General features: G+C 35.3%; 3 protein-coding genes across 3 annotated transcripts; 2 read left to right on the top strand and 1 right to left on the bottom strand.

The window, feature by feature from the left end:
* Positions 1–6,094: 6,094 nt before the first annotated feature.
* Cbr-dmd-6 lies at positions 6,095–11,249 on the top strand (the record flags this gene model as incomplete). The annotated part of the gene is made up of 6 exons (XM_045244869.1): positions 6,095–6,310; positions 6,356–6,485; positions 8,929–9,005; positions 9,876–10,053; positions 10,114–10,187; positions 10,566–11,249. 6 exons carry the CDS (start codon positions 6,095–6,097, stop codon positions 11,247–11,249), a joined length of 1,359 nt encoding a protein of 452 aa, XP_045097333.1.
* A 5,096-nt stretch (positions 11,250–16,345) lies between these two features.
* CBG21549 lies at positions 16,346–18,158 on the top strand (the record flags this gene model as incomplete). Its single annotated transcript, XM_002632588.1, has 4 exons — positions 16,346–16,529; positions 16,576–16,694; positions 16,988–17,131; positions 17,970–18,158. 4 exons carry the CDS (start codon positions 16,346–16,348, stop codon positions 18,156–18,158), a joined length of 636 nt encoding a protein of 211 aa, XP_002632634.1.
* Positions 18,159–18,524: 366 nt separating this feature from the next.
* Positions 18,525–23,362, bottom strand: CBG21548 (the record flags this gene model as incomplete). Its single annotated transcript, XM_002632587.1, has 5 exons — positions 18,525–18,734; positions 21,508–21,738; positions 21,922–22,554; positions 23,028–23,280; positions 23,325–23,362. The coding sequence occupies 5 exons, from the start codon at positions 23,360–23,362 to the stop codon at positions 18,525–18,527; spliced, it is 1,365 nt and encodes a 454-aa protein (XP_002632633.1).
* Between the last annotated feature and the right edge of the window lie 1,154 nt (positions 23,363–24,516).

Here is a 24,516-nt window from a genome sequence, read left to right as displayed (position 1 = left end):
TCTTCCAAAAGTTCAAAAGAAAAATTTTCCTCCTTATCTGAAAAATCGGATCTTTCCGTGCGTACTATTTTCCGATCTTATTGGACTGAATGGATTGGGTCATCGAGGGAATGAGTCAGAAATCGGCAAATTTTGTGTGTGTAGATTGATTTTTTTTTTCTTTAAAAAATTGGAAAATCCCAGTTTCAAAACTTCCAGAAACTTTGGATACTTTTCAAATAAGTACCTATTCCAGTAAATATTATACTACTTTTTAAAATCTATAATTTCTTTTCACCGTTCAATTTTTTTCCATATATCTCTTTTGATGTCCTTTGAACTTCATTACAATCAATATCGCCTAAAAATTAAATAAAAATCTTAAATCAAAATTTCGAAACATTTATATTTTTTTCAAAAGTCCAAATCCACTTCCTTTAGAAAACGATCCAGAACTTTTGGCCTTTTCGGCGAAAATTCCTTATCGCTCAAAGCGCATCGAAATTTTCCGTTGGGGGTCCAGGTACGGAACGTCTCGGAATGTACATTTTCGTGTGTAGTCTGGTATAGAACGTTCTAGAAAAGGTTTGAAAGGATTCCAGAGGTTTCTGAAGACATTCACAAGGCTTTGGAAGACTTCAGAAGCTTCTGGAAGGTTCCCAGAAGCTTTTGAAACCTTTCAGACGATGTTGGAATGCTCCAGAAGCGTTTAAAAGCCTTCATAAACTTCTGAACATCTTCAGATTATTCTGAAAGTTTCCCGAAGCTTCAAGAGGCTCCAAAAGTATCAGGAACACTCCAAAAGCTTTTGGGAGTCTCTAGAACATCTAGAAAGCTTCAAGAGCATCTGAAAAATGCTCAAGAAGCTTTTAGAATCTTCCCAAGTTGACTTTCCAATTTTGAAAAATGACTGTATCCATGTATGACTTTAACCAAAACTTTCAAAGATCTTTCAAAGATACATCAGCATTTTGAAACAGCAAAAAAATATTTAAAAATTATTTTTCAAAAATTTCCGAACTTTTGAATCTCAAATTCCTAGCGAACCTGATCTCAAGAAATGTTCAAGAGTTCAGGCTTTCAACCCTTCTCTCCTTCTCCTCATTTTCAACCTTTTTTATCTAAATTTTCGGATCTTTATAAGAAGTTTACAAGGTCACGAAGAGAATGGGAGAGGACGACAAAATTTGTGTGTTGGTTTCTTACAGAAACTCTAACTTAAGAATTTTTTATGCTGTGTTTCGCCCATTAGTAGTCCTTAAGAAGAGTTACAATTTTGAAACATTTTGAAACATTAATTTTTGATTTTTTTTTTCCCAATTTTTTCCAGACACTTTAAGGTTTTCTAGGCTATCAAAGCTAATCCAGTTTCCAGAATCTTCTAGAACTTTTAAGATTACTCTTCTTATTACAAACAATACTTATTACACAAATCACGATTCTTCCTCTATGTTCCTTCATATATGAATTCCTTATCTCCCTATTCGGATCATTTTTCCACCAAACTATGTACAAAAATTTACAGATCCTGCTTGTATGTTCCAAATACGAAAATTTCCGAAATTTCGTGTCCGTAGTATGAAATCTGGGTACATCGGATGCTTTGCACGTAGTGTGAAACAGTTTAAAACTGAAAATCCCTTTAGATTTTATGCGGATTTCCATTTTGCTATGTCGTTTTGCTATGTCATTTGGTGTAAATTTTTGACTGTTGGTGAAAAATGCATAAAATGAAACAGTAATTTTTTTTAATTTTCTGTTTCGAACTCCCGCTATTTTTTATGGCCAACAAAGTTTTCTAATGCAAATCATTATTCAATTCCATTCATTTCGAATCTTAAATCATGAAACCCATTGTAAAACAAAATTTGCCAAAAAATTTCATTTTCCCAAAAAACTCCATTTTTCCCAAAAAAAAATCCGGTTCCATCAAATTGTTCCTCTTTGTCCAATTTCGTTTCTTTCTTCCCATTTTTTTTCCAGATTCCTATCTTTTTTGATTTCCTGAAATCCCTTTTTCAATTCTCTACCCTATTAAGATCAAAATCCAGTATCCCGGTTCTCTCCCACTGATCCATTTTCTGTTCTTGTCCTTTTTCTGGCATTTTTCGATTTTTATCTTTTTGTTGAATTTCGTTTTCTCCCCGAAAATCTATTTTCATTCCATTTCGTTCCCCTTTTACCCAAAAAAATTTTTCCCGAAAATTTTTTCCCGAAACTCTATAATCCTATTAGGCCATTTTTCAACTTTTATGCAAATTCTCCCAGTATTTTCAAAAATCACGTTTCCGCTATGGCTTCTCGTATAGCTCTTCTTTAAAAATTTTCTCTAATTCATCCTAATTTTCAGAAGAAACCCTAAAAGTCATACATTGTGAGAGCCGTCCCACAAAAAACTTGTGTTTGGCTCAAAAATCAACCGAAAAACGCATTTTTTGGCTGTTGCTGCTCATTGGTGAGTTTTTTGACATTTTGAAGGAAGCTACAGTAACCTAGTTAAAGCTACAGTCATCCAGCCAAAAGTACAGTACTCCAGTTAAAGCTACAGTAATCTAAATAAAGCTACTGTGAGCTAGTTGAAATTAAAGCAACCTAGACCAAGTTGCAGTTATCCAAAAAGAACTACAGTAATCTAGTTGAAGCTACAGTGACCCATCTAGAACTACAGTATTCTAGCTAATGGATTACTGTAGTTAACGATATCTCTAGGATTACTGTAAGCGTTTGAATCATCAACAATTTATTATTTCGAATTTAAAAACTTTTAAGTTACAGTAATCTAAATAAGTGGTGTAGCTCATGGATTACTGTAAGTAACGTTATCACCCTAACAATAAGATTACTGTAGGCGTTCGAATCACCAAGAATTTCTAACTTTTGAATTTTTGAACTTTTCCAATTTCACTATTCCCATTAAACCATTCTTTTTGATTTATTCGGACGTTCATCTTCAAAGTTGTACAGTGAATTGAATTCTACAGTAATCAGCTAATGTATTACTGTGGTTGCTAATATCACTCTCGGATTACTGTATTACTTGAATTAAAGTTACAGTAGCAATCTTAAACCAGCATATCTAACTTTTTCAAAAAAAATGATGTTTCTCAATCACAGTTTTTTTTACAAACCCCAAATTTTTTGATCCAACGAGATTTTTTTTCTCCACATCTAACTAAGAATTACAGTAAGCCTATAACTGTTTACAGGGTTAAGAGGTCCTACAGTAGTCTGAAGGGACCTGCACATCTAAGTACAAACTATAGTAAGCCTATAGCCTTTATCTAGTCGACTACAGTAATCTTAAGAAACCTGCACTTCTAACTACCCCCAAAAAATCAAAAAAAGAATTGTTTTAACACAACAACTTTTGTGCTCTCCATGAACCTGACAAATATTTTTTGTGCTCAATTTTTTTGTGTTCTTTTCTTTTTCTCTGGGAGGTGGATCTTGGATGTTTGTTCTTGTTTCTCTTTCTCGTTGTCACAGAAAAAAGGCAGTTTTGTGCCTTCTGTAGACTACGAGGCCTAGATATTTGTTCGCAATTTTGGTTTTTAAAAGCGAATAGTCAGCATTTTTAAAAGTTTTTTTTTTAAGTTTTAGCGAAGTTTGAAATCGTTTGAACCGAAGATTTTGAAATTTTCTGGAATTTCAAAAGTGTTAGAAACAGTTCAAAAAATTTCAGTATTTTTTTTTGATTGAAGCATAAAACACAAAATAATGCTCCGGGACCAAAAATCTCCTCCTCCACTCTGGGTTTCCCTCAGACTTTGAACTTTTTGTTTTTCTCTTTTTTTTCTAAAAAATGTTTTTCCCATGTGTCGAGAATACCCAAAAACCAACACAGAAAAAGAGCCCAAAAGGCGAAAAAGAGGAAAAAATTCTGTTCTCTGTTCCAAACGGGACCATGGGGCAGCAGTTTTTTGATCCCCATCCTTTTTTCTTGTTCCTTGTTTTTCCTCTTCTCCAAAGATTCCTTTTTTTTTCTCCATCTCAAAAAACTCTGAAGGCTTTTTCTAGGAATTCTCTGAAAATTGCGTTTTTAGAATTTAAAAAAATTCCAAGAGTTCAAAAACCCAAAAAGGATGACACTTTTTGTGTGGAGTCACAAAATACGTAATTTTTCGAGTTTTGTGTCTACACAAACTTTTCTAAACACTTTTCGACCCGCCTTTTCATCATCATTCGCGAAAAGGGTGGACCCAAATGTTTGCTCAAGGGTATTCATTGAAAACTGAACTTGAGGTACTTTGTACCCTAGAAATTTACATTATTCCTGTAAAAGAAAATGCTTACTGTTGTGTCTGGTCTTCTTGAACCTTACAATTGGAATAGAATTATAGGCTCCGCACACTTTAGGGCGGAGGGAGTACTGTAGGGCTGAGATGAGATCTTAGATAGAGGATGAATTTGGTTAGTTTGAAAAAGATTTTGCGTTTTGAGGAAAACAGTTTTTTAGTTGAAATTTTTTGACTTTTCTCGGATTTGTGAAGAAATTGGAAAAGTTTGAACTTTGGAGAAAAATAGCATTTTTGAATGTGCGTTTTTTTTTTGAATTTTAGAACTAATTTCTCCCAAGATCATTGAAAAAAGTTGAAAAATCAAAAATGGAATTTTCGAAACAGATTTTTTTCGAATTTTGAAATTTAATTTTCTCGAATTTCCGGTATTTTTTGGGATTTTTCAAAAAAAAAAAATTCAAAATTTTCAAGCGAAATTTTGAATTTCAAGACTACACAAGAATTTAATAATTGTTCAAGCAAAATTAGTTGAAAATCTTTTAAAAATGAAAATTTTATAACATTTTGACCTTTTTTGAAGTTTTTATTTTGGGAAAAATAACAAGAAAAAATTCTGAAATTTTCAATTTATTGACGAATGCGAGAAACCAGCAAGATTTATTGATATTTTAGTTCAAAAATGGAATTTTCGAAACTGAAATTTTTTTGCAATTTTTCAAAACCTTCAATTTTTATATGTTTTCCAACTTTTTAGAATTCCGATCTCACCAAAATTACTTCCCTATCTCCCCCTTATTTTTCCCTAGAACACCTTTTCTTGCAGAAAATTGCAATTTCCGTGTTATTTTTTCTTGTCTCATTGCTTTCTGTTTTGTGCTCCATCTCAATGAGATCTGTGTTTTGAGCACTGGTCATTGTCAAGCTCCGCCCACCAATTTTTGAGCTTTTCCAGCTCACCCAGACTTCCCCGTTCCCCAGACTGATCTTCGAACACAAATGAACAACTAGGGGGAAAAAAGCGAAAAAAAGAGGGAAAAGATGATTATTGAACTACTAGAAGGAACGCGGGAGGGGAGAAAAAAAATAAGGAAGCAAAAAAAAGAAGTAGAAAAAACGGAGTGTTTTTCTGGGGAGACAGAAAATGACATATTTTTTCTGGACCCAAAGAGAGAATTTTTTTTAACTTCCGCTTCTTTCTTTTTTTGATCAAACTCCACCCCCCTTATATAGAATTCTAGAATTCAGGATTATTCTTAGATTAAACTTCCTTGGAGTAGCTAGGAGAAAGATTACTGTAGGTCCTTATCCTTTAGGATTACTTTAAGGCTTGGGCACTTTTTTTTTTGGATTACTGTAGTTTGCATCCTATTCACCAAACTTATCAATAACTTTAAACCTTCAAGATAATATTAACTTTCTAAATCAGCAAACATTTTTTCCTGGATCTGCAAGTACAGTAATCAGTTTGAAAAGTTTACACAGAATATGACAAGCATCACATTTATCCAGCTTTAAAAGTTTATATGACTGACTTGAAACGGAAATGTTCATCAAAGATTTCGGATTACGGTACTTTTAAGAAATCTCATTTATCACACTTCAAGTAGCTCGAAGAAGGATTACTGTAGATTTTTATGCCTACCTCTAGCGAATATTACTGTAAGGCTATGTTTAGGTTACTGTAGGAGTCTAGCAAGTGTACATTTTTGGATTACTGTAGTTTCAATTCTTTGATATGATGTAACTTTCCTACCAGATGTTCAAAAATCTTATTAATCTTTACAAAGTTTCTGAATCAGAATTTTTTTGCCAATTCGTAGTTTCGATTTTTCCATCAAGAACGTTCCTACCTCCTAAATCCCCAATTTTTCAGTAAAATGAGCCCACACATCATCGCAACAGTGACCATTGACGACGAGAACCAACACCACCGATCCAACGAGAACTACTCGCCATCCTCCCAAGACATGTCAAGCTCCCCAAAACCAAAAGGACGAATTCTGTACTGTCGAAAGTGCGAAGGACATGGTGAAAAAGTGATTTTGAAGAATCACTCACCCCAATGCCCCTATATCCTTTGCAGTTGTAAATCTGTGGGTTACTGTAGTTGAGTTCTATATTTTACTTGTTATTTTCAGTGTGAAAAGTTAAACTACAAACGGCTGAAGTCGTTTAACAAGCGGAACAAGGAGAAGATTGAGCTAGCAGCCGCACTTAACGCTAAACGACATGCCACAGAATCCAGCTCCAGTGTTGACGATGAAGAAGGTATTGTAGCTGACAGGCTTAAATGTGAAAATGCGTAAAACTCAATTTTAAGCATTTTTTTAGTTGAACATTTTTAAATAGGAATAATGGTTAGCGAGATAGAAGCGTTTTTGCTAACTTAAGCCTACGTATCTAAACCTTAACTTTGACCCAATTCATCTCGGTTCCTTTAAATGATATCAAAAAAGTATTAACTGCTAAAATATAACAAATTTCCTAACAAACATTTTATTAATTTATCACTTTTTGATATTTTTTACAGTAACCAAGACAAATGGCTCACAATACTAGTACCCCAATCTATGATCCCTAAATGCCACGTCACCTTCCTCTAATCAAATCAGAAGCCCTATTCTGATTTGTAGTTCTGTGTGTTCTGCTCGGTTTTCCAAAAATGTCCCCGACAATAGTTTCTGTTCTGTCTCTCATGATCAAAAATCTAGTGTGGTAGGCCTGACTAATCGACACAGACTAGACAAAAATCATACAATTCTAGGAACACAATACAAATTATTTTTTGGGGTTACTTGGAATGAATAATAAGAATAAAAACAAATAATTTAATTTTTTTGTACTGCAGGACATTCTGAAGTAACAGTTCGAAAATCAACGGGGGAGGCTGTTGACATGAATTGGGAAATTTCATCATTCTTGTTTTTTTCATTTGAATGCACTTTTGGGATACAGAGTTCGGTTTTAGATGGTTTTGAAATTTCTGGTACCACTGTTTCAAAAAGTTGTTATCAAGTTTTTATAAGAAATTCGGAACAGTCCCATCCATTTCACATTTTGAAAAAAATTAAGAATTTTTGATTTTCAAACACCACTTTTTTCTCTAAAGTTCTTTTAAACCTGTTTGAACACACAACTCGCTTTTATTGAGTTTGATAAAAACCAAAAAAATTCATGGAAAATTTGAAACCGGCAGATTCGATGAACAAATTTTAGAATCTCAAAAACCATCTAGAACATCATAAATCAATTTTTAATATTTCATTAAATTCAAAATTTGGTGTTTTCCTAACCTACCAATTTGTTTCCACTTTCCAAAATTCCAGAAATTTTCCCTTTTTCTAATTCTTCATAACTACTGTAACACCTTTAATAGAAAAAGTAAGCGATTCTTTCAAGTTTGAGCTCAATTATCTCGATTCCTATGTAAGAAATCAAAAATTTGTCAACTGATAAAATGTTAGGGATATTATGATGAACATTTTATCAGTTGACAACTTTTTGACATCTTTGATAGGAATCGAGATAAATTTAACTCAAAGTTAACACCAGTTTTTAAGGTAATATACACTTTTCCCTAGAAAAATCAAAACTTCATTGTTTCAAAATTTCAATAACTTTAAGAACTTCATGTTACTACTGCTGACTTGTTTAGAATTTTTGTTAGACCCTTCTTAGCTTCAAGAAAATCCCAAAAACCCCAATCTTCCTCTTTCCCATCCCAAAAAGTTGTTTTCGCCCCGAACTAAAAAAATGTGTGTCCTGGTCTTTCTGTTCCCCGTCCTCTACTCTATTTTTGCTGAAAAACTCTGACCTTTTTGTTTTGCGCCTCGGTCCCCCTGTTTTTAGTGCATTTCCAACTAACCACCTCCTCCTCTTCCATTCCAATGTCTGCGTCTCTTTTCTGCACTCTTCTAGAAACTCTCTTCACTTCACACACTATTTCCCTCTCGTGTTTGGTCCGTCTGATTTTGCCAACAGCACTCCGCTCCTCAATATTCTGTTTTTCACTCCTACTTTCAGTACACAGAAACGTGTAGCTCCTATTTCATTCAAACCCCACTTGATTCATAGATTCTGTTGACAGCTGTGGTTTAGAAGACGTCAGGTCTCTTGTATTCTGAAGAATAGAAGATTCATAGAATGTGTCTCTTTGTTCATAGAACTGATAGAGAGCCCGTCAGAATAACTGATAACACTATCAGAATATTATCATTCACCAATTCTGTCATTTTCCTTTCTTTCTCGCCTTTAGACCAGAAACCGCGTGGTTCACATTGACGTCAATATATAATATGCGCATAATATGCACATAAATGAGCCCCATTATATGACGCATAGTATATCTTCTTTAACTTTTAGCCTAGGCATTTATAAGTTAGCTTTAATGGTTCATGAGATATGTATCTAAAATCGAATTTTTTACATTTTTCGGTTTCAGTGAATCATTTTCCCTTAGACTAGTACATGTGGGAGTAGTGTACACAGACTATGAAAAATGAATATCGCGCAGGTGGACAAAGATCAAAATCTCGTCCCCCTGTTTCGCGTCCCCCCTAAATGTTGTACGCCAAGTACGGAATCTCTTTTTGCCCCTCTTTTCTGATCTTTATCTAAAAATGCCCTACATCTATGGAGAGAAATTCAATCCACTTTTGGTGTCTTCTTCCTGGTCTTCTTTTATTGGATTTCCAATTTTCCAATTTTTCAGGATACTCCAGACGATCATCGTTCTGCTCAAAGACTTCTACACCTGATATGGATAGCAGTGATACGCGAACATCATCGGTAAGCGATATAAGCTATATGAAGCTAACTGCGGCAAGCTAGGGCAGGCTAGGGCAGGCTGGGGCAAGTTAAGACAATCTGCGCCCAGTTAAGTCAGGCTAAGGCAAGTTAAGGGCAAGTTAAGCGCAAGTTAAAGCATGCTAAATCACGTTAAGGCTAGCTAAGGCAAGCTAGGACTACCTGAAGCTAGCTTAAGCGAAATAAGTCAAGCTTAAGTCACTTATAACTCTTTTAGGCTTCCTGAGTCTATTTAAGACTACCTGAAGATACTCAAAATTAGCTCAAGCTAGCTCAGACTAGTTTAATCTAACTCAGACAAGCTAAGGCAAGCTAGGGCTCCCTGAAGCTAGCTAAGACAAGCTAAGTTAAGCTAAGCCAAGCTAGGGCTACCAGAAGCTAGCTCAAATTTCGTAAGGCTAGCTTAAGCTACCTGAAGCTAGCTTGACCTACATAAAGCTAGCTTATATGTAGCTAGCAAAGCCTACTTTACATTACCTGATGCTATATAAACCTATTTCAACCTTTCACTAAGCCGTACTAATATTCTATTTTCGGCGGCTACTTCTATATGATTTCCATATAACACCACATTTTCTCTTTTCTCTGAAAACAAGATTCTAGTCTGCTCCCTCTCTAGTAGCACGCGCATAAGACATACCCGCAAATGAGCATATAGAGAAGGGGAAAATTCTGATCTTATGGTTTTTAATCTCCTCTTCTCTATCCCCTGCTCTCTTCACTAGCAAAGACGTCTAGAGCACAGCCAGAGCAATTTCTCACACTCGCCTAGTCACACCGGTCAGAATAGGCGGAGCACCTGCCTCGCCGGCTCATTCTCAACAACTCCAAAATATGATTCCTATTCTTCAGACGACGCCTATCACACGTACCAGCCCCTCAGTCATGTCCTCCACATCCACACCAAACAATAATGGCCTAGAACCCCGAAGTGGCTCCCTAGGCCAGATGACAGTGATGTCCTATGATATATGGAAGGCAAAATGTGCGTCGGAAAAGCGGCGACTAGAATTGGAACGATCCAAAAAGAGTGAGTTTATTATTAAGCTGAGAAGTTGGAGTTTAAATTTTGAGTTTTCAGTAACTTCAGATTCATCAGTCACGCGGAGCCCAAGTCCAACGCCAATGAGGAAGAGAGCACACACATTTGTAGCACAACCAACGGTAAGGAGCATTTCTAGAATAAGGCTTCATAGATCCGTAGACACATGACGTATCCTTGTATTCTCACATTTTCTTGTGATTCTGACCAGGCAAGAAAATAAAGGGATCTATGTTCTAAGCAATGTGCCGCGTCATTTAGCTACTGACTCATTGCTTAGAACCCATGTGATGGGATAGCTTCTCTGGCGCGTAATATTTCAAACATTTTAGTAGTAGACAACTTTTGAATAGCGTTTTTGGTTTTTGAGATATAAACGTTAGACACAAAGAAACAAGATGCGCTAGTTTCTCTATTAATGACTTCTTGATAGCTACTGTACTTCTTGAGATACACCCATTTAAAGATCGCTACCACAACTAAAATCCCCATATTTTCAGCAAAACCGAGTCGAAGACATCCCAGTGATTGCTCCAAAGAAAATGTCAGTTGACGAAATATCCGGAAAAGGAAAATACATCCTCCTCCCAACGATCCCAGCGATGCGAATCTTCGTCAACGACGCCGACGAGGAGAAGCCACTTCCAGCAGCTCTCCCACCAATGAGCCAACCACCACAACTTCCAATGTCCTCCATTGCTCAGCTCACCACGGCGGCTCCAATCCTCCCAATGACATCTACCATTCCAAGGTTCCAAATCCCAGTGACCTCTCCAATGCTGGCCAGGCCGATTCCTGCTGCTCCAGTGCTCTCGCAAATGTCGCCATTCAAGCCAGTAACTCCACAAGCTCAACTTCCACAACTATCCACTGAACAGAGCATCAGTTCCCTCATCCTTCACAATACCGTACTCCAGCAACAACAGCAAAATAACCAAATGATGGATTTGATGGGATCCCAAACCCAACCTACTGACGTTTTGTCTATGCTCCGTCTTCAACAACAAGCAGCCCAACTTGCCGCCGCTCTTCAGGCTGCTGGTGTCACTTTGCCACCACTGGCCACACCTACAGTAACCCCATCGTCGATGCAAATGCTTCAGAAGACAATGCCAACACTCTCAACGCCCAATCTTCTTACCAACCCATTCTTGCAATCTCCACTTTTCACGAACCCGGTTTAAAATGTTGATTTTCTTTGTACCGCCCAGTTTTCCCAGTCATAATACTATTTTTAGTTCTCCTCTAGTCGTTTTTTCCCCTTTTTGTGGTCCCAAAAACTCTCTCTCGCTTCCCGAAAATCTCTCTGACTCAGCAATGGCTCTTCCTCAGGCAATGTGTGATATTCACATTCTCTTTTTTTGTACATACATTTTTCTTGTCTTCCTGAAATGACTCATTCTAATTAATAATTATTTTTCTCTCCTCAAAAAATGAAATAAAACATTTTATCAAAAATCAAAAATCTGTGTTTTGTCCCCGCAAAAAAGGAAGAGGAAGGAAGAAAATGAAAAATTGAATCACACGGGCTCAAAAGAGCACGAGAATTGGTCTGAGCTCAAACCACAAAATTCTATGATTCATAAAATACGAAAAAAGAGTATGATTTAGTTTCTGCGAAGGGATTATCGGATTATTATACTTTTGGATATATTTAAATTTAGAATTTTGGCTTGCCGGAACAATTTTACAACTAACAGTACAATTGTTTTCATTATATGAAAAAGATTTGAAACAAGAAATATATGAAAACGACAAATTCGGTGGCCTAGAAATTGGATTTTCCGGTTTCTAGTCCACCAACTTTGATATTCAGTTATTTTTTTTGAAAAACAATTCTGACAACTATGAAAATGTTTTTCTCAGTTCCAAGCTAGTTCCTAAAGTCCGGTACAAATCATAAAACGTCAATTGGAATAGAATTTTTTGTATCGGACATTTCGCAACTGATAATGTTGCAACCGGACGTTTTAGAACCGCCCGTTTCGTGACTGCTGTTTCAAAAAATCCGGAACATCTCTCGGACCAAAAATCCAGTATATCCGATCCGTTCGAATACATTGAAAAACGGCAAAAAGTTCAAAATCTACCAATCTCCGACTCCGATTTCACTGTTTCTGTATTTACCAAAAATTTGGAGAAATAACGAAATCCCGATCTACCAATACATATTTTCCTAATATTCTATACTCAATTTAAACTATTTGTCCCTGTAAAAAAATATAAAGCGTTCTCAAGTTAAATTGTTCCAGCTTGTAGTGAAAATAAACGCTCATTGATTTCTGAAACATCAAAAATGTCCGGGTTTTCTTTGGTTCTTAGGAAATTGAATTTCTCCAGCTACACAGTTTAAAACACAAAATTCACCTAAAAATACATTTAAAAAAAGAAACTTAATTGGAAAAGATTAATCTAGTTTCTTACCAAAAAGAATTATTGGATTATTAGATTTTTCGATATTTTTAGATTCTACAGGATTTGTCAAAAAAAAATGGTTCGACAGATTATTCTTTGGAATGGCACTAAAAATAATTACCCATCTTTTAGCATGATTGAGCATCTTTGAGCATGACAAGACATTTTTGAAAAAGTGGAAAAAATTGGGTGACCCAGAAATTTGATTTTTTCACTTCTAGGACTCCAACCCTAAAAACCTATTATTTCTCGGAAAAAAGTTCTGAAAATATTTTTTCAGTTCCAAACTAGTTCCTAAAGTCCGGGGCAAACCAAAAAACGTCGATTGAAACGGCATAGTTTGTTTCGGACATTTCGCACCTGGCCATTTCGCAACCCGACATCAGCATAATTTTGTTTCCAAGTACAGTATTTTCCCGTTTTTATTTTTGAAAAAATTTCTCACTAAAGGTGGGGGGAAATGAAAAAAAATAATTTTCTCGAAATTCCGTTCACATATGATGGTCAAAATAAGGGTGAGGACGACAGCTGTGCGCAGAGTGACATCAAGCGATGTACACCGTCACGGTAAGATGCATACCCTGGCTCCAAAAAATCTCCGAAAAATCTCCTTTCCCCCACTTTTAAAGATCATTTCGAAACATGTTTTTCTAAAAGTCCATACTTAATATAAACTATTTGTATCTGTAAAAAATGTTATCTTGTAGACAAAAGAAACTCGTTTTGTTTTCTGAAATGTTTTGTTGTTTTTTTTTATTCCCAGGAAATTGAATTTCTCCAGCTACACGGTTCAAACCACAAAATCCGCTTAATCATGAAGAAAAAACAAAAACTAAACCGAATAGTTCAACATACCTTCTGCCCAAAGCCGAGGAGATTATCGGATTATGATACTTTATTTTTAGGTTCTCCGGGATTTGTCAAAAAATGGGTCATCGGTTTTTGCTTTGGAATAGCAATAGAAATAATTTTCCATCTTTGAGCATGATTTGAAACAAGAAATTTTTGAAAAAGTGGAAAAAATTGGGTGACCCAGAAATGTGATTTTTTTGGTTTCTAGGTAACCAACTTTGAATACCAAAAATATTTTTTCCGGACGTTTCAGAACCGATCGTTTCGCAAATTTTTCTCCGGGTCCCAGATCAGAAATCAAGGTTATCCTATCTACTCAAAAACAAAAAACAGGAAAAAACTAGAAATCTACACATCTAAATTAGACTTTTTCTTTGGATAGTCCACTATTTTCATATTTATGTGTGTGTGTGTGTGTGTGTGTGTGTACCACTGAAAAGAGCCAAAATAGAGCGGTTATAGCTTCTATAGCTACGCAGTTCAAGCCACAAAATCTATTCAATCATAAAGAAAAGAAATTGAAATTCGCTGATAGAATTAATTCATACTAGCAATGTGATACAGAAAAGAATAGGAAGTCTGAAAATCAGAAATTTACATAAGTTGCCTAAAAATAAATTCGGATTTCAGAATCAGTGGCCTAAAAACTCGGATTTCATTAAAATATCATATATGTTGAATGATGTATTAAACTAAAATAACAGTATCTTATAGAAACCAATTAACAGTATCATATTAAAAACCGCCTAAAAACAAAGTTTTTGAAACTGCTATTTTTTCCATTTTATGGTAGTGGGTAGATTTGAAAAAATATTTCCGAAGAAGATTATTTCTCTTTTTTTTTGTTAAATTACAACTATGATGAACAGAAACTCGCTTCAAATGTTTACTAAAAAAAGTTTTTATATAAAAATTTAGAAAAGAAAATAAATTTTTGAATTGTGAAGTCATTCTAGACACATCTGCGAAGTTGACTTATTTTCGGATGGTTTATACCAAACGTTTCGCAACTGACATTTTTGCAACCGGACGTTTGATGAACCTATTTTTCATATTGAAAACGATTTTCAAGCGCTACAAATCCAGAATCAAGACTACTCGAAATCTACAAATCTCCGTCTTTGATTTCACTGTTACTCGAATAGAAAATAAACCGGAAAGGTTCGACCTAGTTTCTGCCCAAAACAGGGGGAGATTATTGGGTTATTATATCTTTAGAATTTTAGATTACTTTTCTGGATTTATTTAATCCCGAAAAACGCTAATGAGGTCACTTGTCTTTGGTGCGTTTTCAAATTCTTCAAAATTCCCATGAATGATTTCAATACCTTGATAGGATCAACATATTCATAATAATAACAATTCGAAACAGATAAAAAATCTTTAAGTCAATAGTTCACAGCGGTGGCCTAGAAATACAGTTCTTTGGAATTTTCAGGTGATGGAAAACCTATTTTAAAAACAACCCTATAGAAAAAAGTGACCGTATCATGTCAACGGTGTCCCAAAAAACAAAGATTTTGAAACTGCAATTTTTCTCAATTTTTAGCTAGTTTACAGATTAGAGTTTTTCCGGATTCTGGGTTCCGGATTCCGGATTCCGGATTCCGGATTCCGGATTCCGGATTCCAGATTCCAGATTCCAGATTCCGGATCCCGGATCTTGGCTCCCCATTCTGGAGCCCAGAGAAGTTGAGAACTGATTGTTTCCTTCACTTCCCTCTATTTTTATAGTATTATGTCTGAATGGGTCATATAGGGTCGTGCGTTTTTAAAAATATTTTTTTTCATCACGTTTAAATATCAATTGAATTTTTTCCTTTTGAAATCTGTGAAACACCATGAAAAGTTCCTTTGGACCTGATTATCTCGTTTCCTGTTTGAGATATCAAAAATGTGTCAACGGATAAAATGTTCCTCGTAATATCAGTAACATTTTGTCAGCCGACCATTTTTCGATATCTTTCCGAGAACCGAGATAAAGTGGCTCAAACCCACCGTGTGGGGTCTACTGGAAGCCAATTAATGATCAAAAATGAATTTCGAGCTTGAAATCGGTTGAATAATAAAAATCCAATCTTCTGTTGTACCGTGACCGGCATAGTCAGAGTTTCCGGGCGAGTTGCACTATATTCGAGAATTCCACCTTCGGCATTTTTTCACGAAACCAAGGAGCGTCTTCAGAAGACTTCAAGATCAAAATTTCGAAAAACGAAAAGTTCGGTCCTAAACTAATAAAAATTTCTGATTCGTCTGTTTAGGTTTCCCCTCCATCGATTAACTTTGAATGGGTGAAAAGTCACGTGACATACATACGAACATACAGAATTTGGTGAATGTTATTATTAATGATAATGGTGTGTATTCTAACACGATTAACAAATTTTTGAAATGTATGGTGACATAACATTAAGAAGCAGTAATTTTTATTGAATAATATCCGAATTTTCAGCCTAAAAACTGGGATAATTGCAAGAACGTGTTTCAAAACAATAGAAATCTGTCTACAAACTGAATTCAAAAAAATTCAGTTCAAAAACATTATGAAAATGTAATTTTCCACTAGAATTCTCAAATTGAATCAATCTTTTGATCGATACATCAAAGATTTCAAAGAGAATCTAATATTCGAATTACACATAAATATGCTGTTTCAAAATCGTCATTAATTCCGAAAGATACATTTTATCATATTATATTCTGTGCTCGTTTTAATTCTCTTTTCCTATAATTCCATATTTTCAAATTTCCCACCAAACCTGTCCATTTTCCACATTAAGCTATTCAAAACGAAAAGTTCGTTCTTATTTCAATGTATCCCATTTCTTCTATTTATGTACACACATACACAAACACACCGAAAACATACAGTATATTCCTCACTTTTTCTATTTGATCTACCGCTTAATCCATTAGCCTGGAGACACCACAATATTTGCTCCCCTTCACCCCGATATGCTCCAAAATTTTCTAACCTTTTCCCCAAAACACACTTTTTGTATCATACAGACCAATGTATTTTTGTCTATTCCTTCTATTTCCCACTCTGATTGTAGGAGGTGTTCTACCATCAACTACAGTAGAGACTCTAGAAGCTTCTTCTGAAGTTCCACCTAATGTGGAATCTATAACAGTACCGACAAGAACCCAGGATACTCAGAATGCAAAGTTGGAGGAGAGATTGCCATTTTTGAAAAGTGAGATTTTTCGAAGTTTGCAAATTTCCAGTCTAATGATTTTTAGGCGCCGATGAGCTGAGCCGTCAAGAGTTCTTCTCGATAATTCAAAATGAAAAATTGAGCAAATCCGACATTTGGGAACGTGTGGAGCAGTGGGCTGAGAAGCAGTCGGAGCTTGTTAGGGTGAGAAAGGGCTTTCGATTTTCCTACCACTGTAATTTTGTCTATAGAAGAAAATTTTTAAGTCTTGCGACTTTCAAGGATCAACTTGAAAATTTAAAAAAATGTTTTTTCCAAAACCAATAATTATCCCATTCGAAGCTCAGAAGACCCAAGAAAGATAATTAAATGATCAATTTGAAAAAGGTTTTTTTTTTCAAACATTTCCAGTTTCAACAAGTTATCTTTTTTCATTTTATAGCGATTTCTACACTGGCACTATAAAATCCAGAAGTTTTAATTCACTGATCTTTCAGACCGACATCCTGGAATTTCATCAACGACTCTCTCAACACGTGGATAATTCCAAAATGAGAGTTGAGAGAATCATCAAGAATCTTCCAGACGCATTGAAAAGATTGTCTGAAATTGTGCAGGATATTGATATCACTAGATTACAGGTAAGCCATCGGTTTAGAGATTGACTTGAAATGACATATCCCAAAACTTTTTTGAAGGATCTGAGAGATATCGAAAATCTGTCCACTGATAAAACGTTAGGGATATTATGATGAACATTTTATCAGTTGACAACTTTTTGACATCTTTGATAGGAATCGAGATAATTAGGCTCAAAGATGGATGGATTTCTTCTAAACCTTATTGAAATTTTTGAAGTTATGAACAGTGACAAAATATACCAACTTTTTGAAATAAAATTTATAGCAAATTGAATACCACTAGTTGGACATTTCGGACTCATGGAAGCTATGGAAAATCAGAAACAGTGTCGCAAAAAAAACATTTTTTGGAAGCTTACAAGGATTCAATAAACCGAAAACAAAGGATGTGGTTTTCAGAAAATTCTGCTACAGTGAAACTTTGAAAGTTATCACTATAAGTAAATTTTCTACTAATTGCTCCTATTTCAAAAAAGCCTATCAGCTAAATGAATATCAGCTTGAAATGACAAATCCCAAAACTATCTGGAAAATCTGAAACAGTAATCAAATTTCAATAAAAATCGGTTACACTGATTTCATATATTTTGACAAATGTTTTAACTTGAGTATTATCTATGTGGCCTCTTTTCTTAAACATTAAGTAAATACTTGATTTTTGAAAGTTTGTTTTCTCGATTTTTCAAAATTGTTTAGTACCATATTCGAAGCCTTTTAATTAAAATTCATCAAATTTGATATGATCGAAATTTATGTTTTCCAACACTGTATAAATAACAATAATACACCACATAAACTTGACAATATATCTCAAGCACCTAAAACAGTTTTTTTTCAGGAAAAAAACCGAATCGCCAATCTGTACACCTCACTAGATGACGACGTCTCAAAAACGCTTCAATGGATCGTCCATTTGGTTTCTTACGAGAAAAACGAAGGAAAACAATTGGAGAGAAGAAACAAGTTGAGGAAACTGAAGAAGGGTGGAATATGGACTGGAAGTGTTCAGGCTACTAATATTATTTGATTTTTTAGATTTTTTCTGTTTCATTGAACTTCAATCAGCAGGTAATGTGCTGTTATGAAAAATTTACTTATTGAATTTCGTTTCATTTTTGAAACTTATGAAAACTGAAAGAATGAATAAGCGTGTTTACTACAGGTTCATTGTTGAAACCACAAAAAAAACCAAGTTCAGAAAATTATGAAATTGTAAAGTTGACATGTACAGTAGTTTTTTTAGCTGTTCCATCAAGTTTATACACTTTTGCGGTTCAAAAAACTACAGTTCTTGTTGTTTATTATTAAAAAAAAGCAACCAAAAAATACAGACAGTGAAAAAAAAGTTATCCCGTAAATTTCAACAAAACATGACTAGAATTTCCCAAATCAATCAATCAATACAATTATCATCATTATCTTTTCTAGGTTTCCTTGTAAAACTTGACAACCGAACCATCGGTGTGATACTTCTCCGTTTCGATCGATTGATTTGATCCAATCGATTGAATCTTGGTCCAGCATCAGGTGTAGAGGGTTCCGGTTGATTGTTTTGTTGATCGGATGATGGAGTTTGCGTGTGGGAGAGGAGACGGGATTCACGCTGCAAGAATGGGATAGTTATATTTAAGGACCATACAAATGACAGGTTACTACATTCGGGTTTAACATGAAATACTCTTAAACAAAAGCTAAAAGTTAGCTTAAAGTGAGCACAAAGAATTTTTGAAGGAAGCTTAGAGAAAGCCTAAACTTAGCAACTTCAAGTCTTTGTTGGCTTTGCATCGAAATGAGCATTTTAAACCGTGTATACATATTTTGTGGCGAAAAATTCGGGGGTACAATGGTTCGGGGGTACAAGGGGGTACAACTGATTTAGGGGTACAAAATTGGTGATTCGGGGGTACAAAATTCGTGGGTACAAAAATTCGGGGGTACAACGATTCGGGGGTACAATTTTTTTTGAGGGAGTTTCTGAATTCCTGAATTTCAGAGCTTGAAAATCTCAGAATTCTTAGATTTTCAGAACTTTGGAATTCCAGTATTTCGGAATCTGAAAATTTCGGAACTTCAAAATCTGAGAATCTGAAAATGTCGGAACTTCAGAATCTGAGAATTTTAGAATTTCAGAACTCCAGAATTTCAGTATTTCGGAATCTGAAAATTTCGCATCTTCAGAATCTGAGAATCTGAGTATTTCCGAATTTCAGAACTTCAAAATCTCAAAGTTTCAGGACATCAGAATCTCAGTATTTCGCAATTTCTGAATTTCCAAAAATTCCGACAAAAGTTTTTCACTTCTCATTGTCACATTGTTCTTTCTGATTTTAAAAAATCTCGAAATTTCCGGAAAGCAAACAATGGAGAACTGTAAAACATACTTGCAAAATCAGGGCCCGGCCTGGGCCCGGGTTCTCAAAATTTGAATTTTTTTTTTGAAATTTCAGTCATTTTTCCAAATTTTTTTTGTGAAAAAATCATTTTTTATGGACACTCTTATTTTGAAAAATTTTTTACTTGACCGAAAGGTTTTCCACTTTTTTTCTATGGACCCCAAAAAATTTTTTGAAAGACAGGAAAATTTTCTTCTGAAAATAGACGAGCAGGGCCGGGCCCTGAAAATTCTGAAAAAAGTCCGGCCCGGCCCGTTGCAAGTATGCTGTAAAATATTCTATCAATTTTTCTCAATCGCTTTTTTTTCTCAATTCTATCTCATTCCTTCTGTTTCTCAATATTCCTTTTTTTACCTCCCAATTTTTCTCAATTTTTCTCTTTTTCTCAATTTTCGTGGTAATTGGAATTTTTCTCATTTCTTTTCATAATTTTCTAGATCATTGAATGAAAAAAAACAATCACTATTTAGTTATTTACACACAAAAATTAAAAAATCCAAAAAATTGGCCGAAAATGAACTATTTCTTTTCGAAAATTGTTCGTACAGGCCATGAAACATTGCAAAAATTATAAAATTATTTTTTTTTCGATTAATTACCACGAAAATTTGAGCAAAAACGATGAAAAACGAAGGAAAACGGAGAAAAATGTGATTTGCGAAAATCTGTGAAATTTGCGCAACTTTCCCATGGAAGAGAAAACCCCCCAGCTCGGCCACGACCATGGACTGATAACGTCATCGCTCGCAAATTGTATTTTTAGGATTTTTTCCGTTTTTCTTCGTTTTTCATCGTTTTTGCTCAAATTTTCGTGGTAATTAATCGAAAAAATTTAATTTTATAATTTTTGCAATGTTTTATTGCCTGTTCGAACAATTTTCGAGAGAAAATAGCTCCTTTTGGGCTAATTTTTGGGATTTTCGAATTTCGTTTCTAAATTGCTAATTTGCGATTGTTTCCTTTAATCAATGATCTAGAAAATTATGAAAAGAAATGAGAAAAATTTCAATTACCACGAAAATTGAGGAAAATTGAGAAAAATTGGGAAAAAAACGGAAAATTGGGGTGAAAACGAAGGAATATTGAGAAACAAAGAGAAATGAAATAGAATTGAGAAAAATTGGTATTGAGGAAAGTATCAGCACGGTTTTAATCTTAAATTAAGCATTAAAAACCTGAGTTTGTAAAACTTGTCAAGCTTTTTTTACAGTTCTCCATTTTCAAAAAGAACAATGTGATCCTGAAGTTCCGAAATTCTCAGATTCCGAATTCTGGAATTCTGAGATTTCGAATTTTCAAATTTTTAGAAATTCTGAGATTTCGAATTTTTTAAGTCCTGAGATTCTGAAATTCGGAAATTTTTAGATTCTCAGATTTTGAAGTTCCGAAATTTTCTGATTCAGAAATACTGGAATTCCAAAGTTCTGAAATTCTAAGAATTCTGAGATTTTCAAGCTCTGAAATTCAGGAATTCAGAAACTCCCTCAAAAAAAATTGTACCCCCGAATCACAAGCGTTGTACCCCTAAATGAAATGGGTTGTACCCCAGAATCATTGGTAGATTGTACCCCCGAATTGTTGTACCCACGAATTTTGTACCCCCGAATCACCAATTTTGTACCCCTAAATCAGTTGTACCCCCTTGTACCCCCGAATCATTGTACCCCCCGAATTTTTTGCCATATTTTGTTACGCTGAGAATAATTGTTCGAAAAAATTAATGGATCTCATGAAAAATCAGAAACAATTTTTTTAGAAAATGAAAACAATTTTCTTGAAAGCTTACAAATTTTAAAGTATTAAAATACAGAACAATTTTTTTCCTTGAAAACTCAAAGGAAGTCTGAAAGAAGCTTATTAAAAGCCTAACATGTTCCTATAGGTAAATGCCGAGCCTGTGTCATTTCAGCCTGTGTCATTATCATTTCATACTACTAGGAAGCAATTCAAATGACAATCTTAAAACAGCAAAAAAATACCCACCTTAAAAGCCTCCCTTCTAAAATGCTCCTGTTTCGCCGTCTCGATTCGAACCCAGTGTGGTACATCTGGCACCAAAATGTCGATAATCATTTTTATTGCTAGAATCACATGCTCCAAAACGACAATAATCAATATCTGGCCACCCCATGATAGTTCTGGCCAAATGCGTTGAACAAGGCCGGATTGACCAATGAGAACACAATTCACCATGACGCCAAGGATTCCGAGTAGCTGGAAAATGAAATTTTTAGACTTGACACCTTCAGATCGATTTTTTGAAAAGTGTTCATAATTATGAAAAAAGTGAAACCGGCAAATATTCGTTCAAAATATTAAAAAAAATACGGTTTCACTTTCTTATCATAACATTTTTAAATTTTCGGAAACCAATATTTCCTTCATAATTCTTCTCACCTCCATAGATTTTTGCCACGCTCCAATATCCTTAACCCTCCTTCCAAATGGTCGTTGTACGGTATTACACAGTTTAAACGCATCCACCCGAATCTCAATGAGATTATTGATTAAAGCACAAACAGCAGCCAATGGAAAAGCTGGGGAGAATAAAAGAACATATCCGAATTGAATGAACATTTCCAGGAAATCATCCAACGGACGGGCGTATACAGACATGACACTTTCCAGTTCAGCTTGTGTTAGCTCCGGATTCGAATCATGTGATGGTTTGAATTCGGGCAGTGGAAGACGTTCGGTTTTCAATGAGAAGTCCTCTCGGAATATAGAAGATAGAGTTCGTGGCTGTTCCTTCTCTGTTTCCAGACCTTTCCTCTGTCGAACTTCTTGGCCTTCTGGTGATCCCAAAGTGAACAACCCTTCTCTTGGAGTTCTGGGACTTTCCTCTTGCTCCACAGAACTTTGTCTTTTGTTTCTCACATTTTCCACATGGCGTCTGAGAGATCCATCACTCATGCTTCGAGTCATTTTGTATGTCAAACTGCTCAGTTTCAATTTTTCGATCATAAACGGAACCACGGTTTCCATGATGTTTTGTGTGACTTGACGGGTGATGAGCAATGTGGCAAGGGTCTGAAATTGTTCTAGTCAAGGCTGAGTTGCACTATGAGCTCAATTATCTCGGCTCCTATGAGAGCTATCAAAAATCTGCCCACTGATAAAACGTTTATCATAAGATTGCCAACATTTTGTTAGTTAGCAATTTTTTGATATCTGTTACAAAAATTGAGATAATTGAACTCAAGTAGATGGAGACGGTACACCAGGGTATCTTCACCGGCGCATGACTCTGTTGAACACCGGACTTTCATATCGAATTGAAAAAAAAAGTAAAACTTTACAAGATCTGCAAAATAATAATATACTCCATTACAGTCAAATTGTCGAGTTTTGAGAACAACTACGTAAAAGACAGATGCTATCCTGGCTGAGTTTTTGGACCTTGCTGTTTTACGCATTGTGCCAACATCAATCATGTCGATCCCCGAGGGGTAATTAAATCGGAATGATGAAACTGGAAAGTTTCAATCAAAAAACCCCCTTACCTCCTGCAATCTTTTCATGTCCCTCAAAACGAAAGCGATATAAAACAGTGATCCGAATGCAGTGACAAATTGAAACAACACTATTTTAGTGATCAGGAAATCCTCATACTCGTCGTCGGTTCGATAATTTTCCCAATCATTAAGAATCAATGCCAGCCTTCGATAAATCTTATCACTGATAACAATCATTAGAGCGTAGACAATCATTGGGAGGTAGCATATCCAGTGAAAGAAGAATGATTCGGAGAAGTAACTGAAAACGAACGTTTCTGAAGAGGTTGAAAGTCTCAAACTCACAAATCCGCAAGATCTTGAACTGTAAAAACTACTAGCATTGCTACAAACATTCCAACGACGCATAGGAAAGTGATAGGGTAGGTGATCACTGGAAACGGAGCTTTATTGGTTACGGAATACATTTTGATGTGATGGTGTGCAGTGAGGCTGATATCGATAAAATCGCATAGTCGATCGATCATATGAATTTAATTAAACAGTAATTTTTTGAAATTAGTTAGGTCACACCTTCTATATGTACATTACCCAATAAGATATAAAAATCAAATAGATATACAAAAACCGATACTCCACAACTTAGCTAAAAAAGCACAACCGTAGCTAAAAAAGTTAGTTTTTTTTAAATCTGTTCTTCTATTTAGACGTCGATTCTAGTAGTTTAAAAATATGTTTTTTATATGAGTATCATGAAACAGCGATTTCTAAAGTAGTTCGATTACAACTTACATGTCTACCGTACCCAGTCATACCAACAGTCAGAAGCCGATGCTTTCACCAGCGGAGCTCAATTGGTATCTGCGTAGCACCTCTAACGGTGGGCCCTCAAGTTCAAACTCATGAGAGGCTTATAACAACACAATTTTAAGAATTTTTTAAAGGTGGGGGGACATGAAAAAAATAATGTTCTCGAAATTCCGTTCAAAGATGCCCCTCGAGGAGTTGAACTTGTGAGGGTGAGGATTGAGGGTGCGGCGCCGCTACCGACTGAGCCACGCGGGCAAAGAGAAAGCTGCCGCCCGATTGCATACATAAAGGCGAGGACGACAGCTGTACGCAGAGTGACATTAAGCGTTGTACACCGTGACGGTAGAATGCATACTCTAGCTACAAAAAAACTACGAAAAATCTCCTGTCCCCCCACCTTTAAAGATTCTTGAAACACTGTTTCTGTTGTTTCATAAAGATCATGTATGTCAAACTAGTTGTAAGAACGGATTATTGTCTATTCAAAATAATCGGTTCTTACAACTAGTTTGACATACATGATCTTTATGAAACAACAGAAACAGTGTTTCAAGAATCTTTAAAGGTGGGGGGACAGGAGATTTTTCGTAGTTTTTTTGTAGCTAGAGTATGCATTCTACCGTCACGGTGTACAACGCTTAATGTCACTCTGCGTACAGCTGTCGTCCTCGCCTTTATGTATGGAATTCCACCACAGTGGCGATGATATCAGATCTGCCGGTCTACT

The sequence above is a fragment of the Caenorhabditis briggsae genome (genome assembly GCF_000004555.2).
Source record: "Caenorhabditis briggsae complete genome, chrIV, whole genome shotgun sequence".
NCBI lineage: Eukaryota > Metazoa > Nematoda > Chromadorea > Rhabditida > Rhabditidae > Caenorhabditis > Caenorhabditis briggsae.
This window is presented reverse-complemented; position numbering and strand designations above follow the sequence as displayed.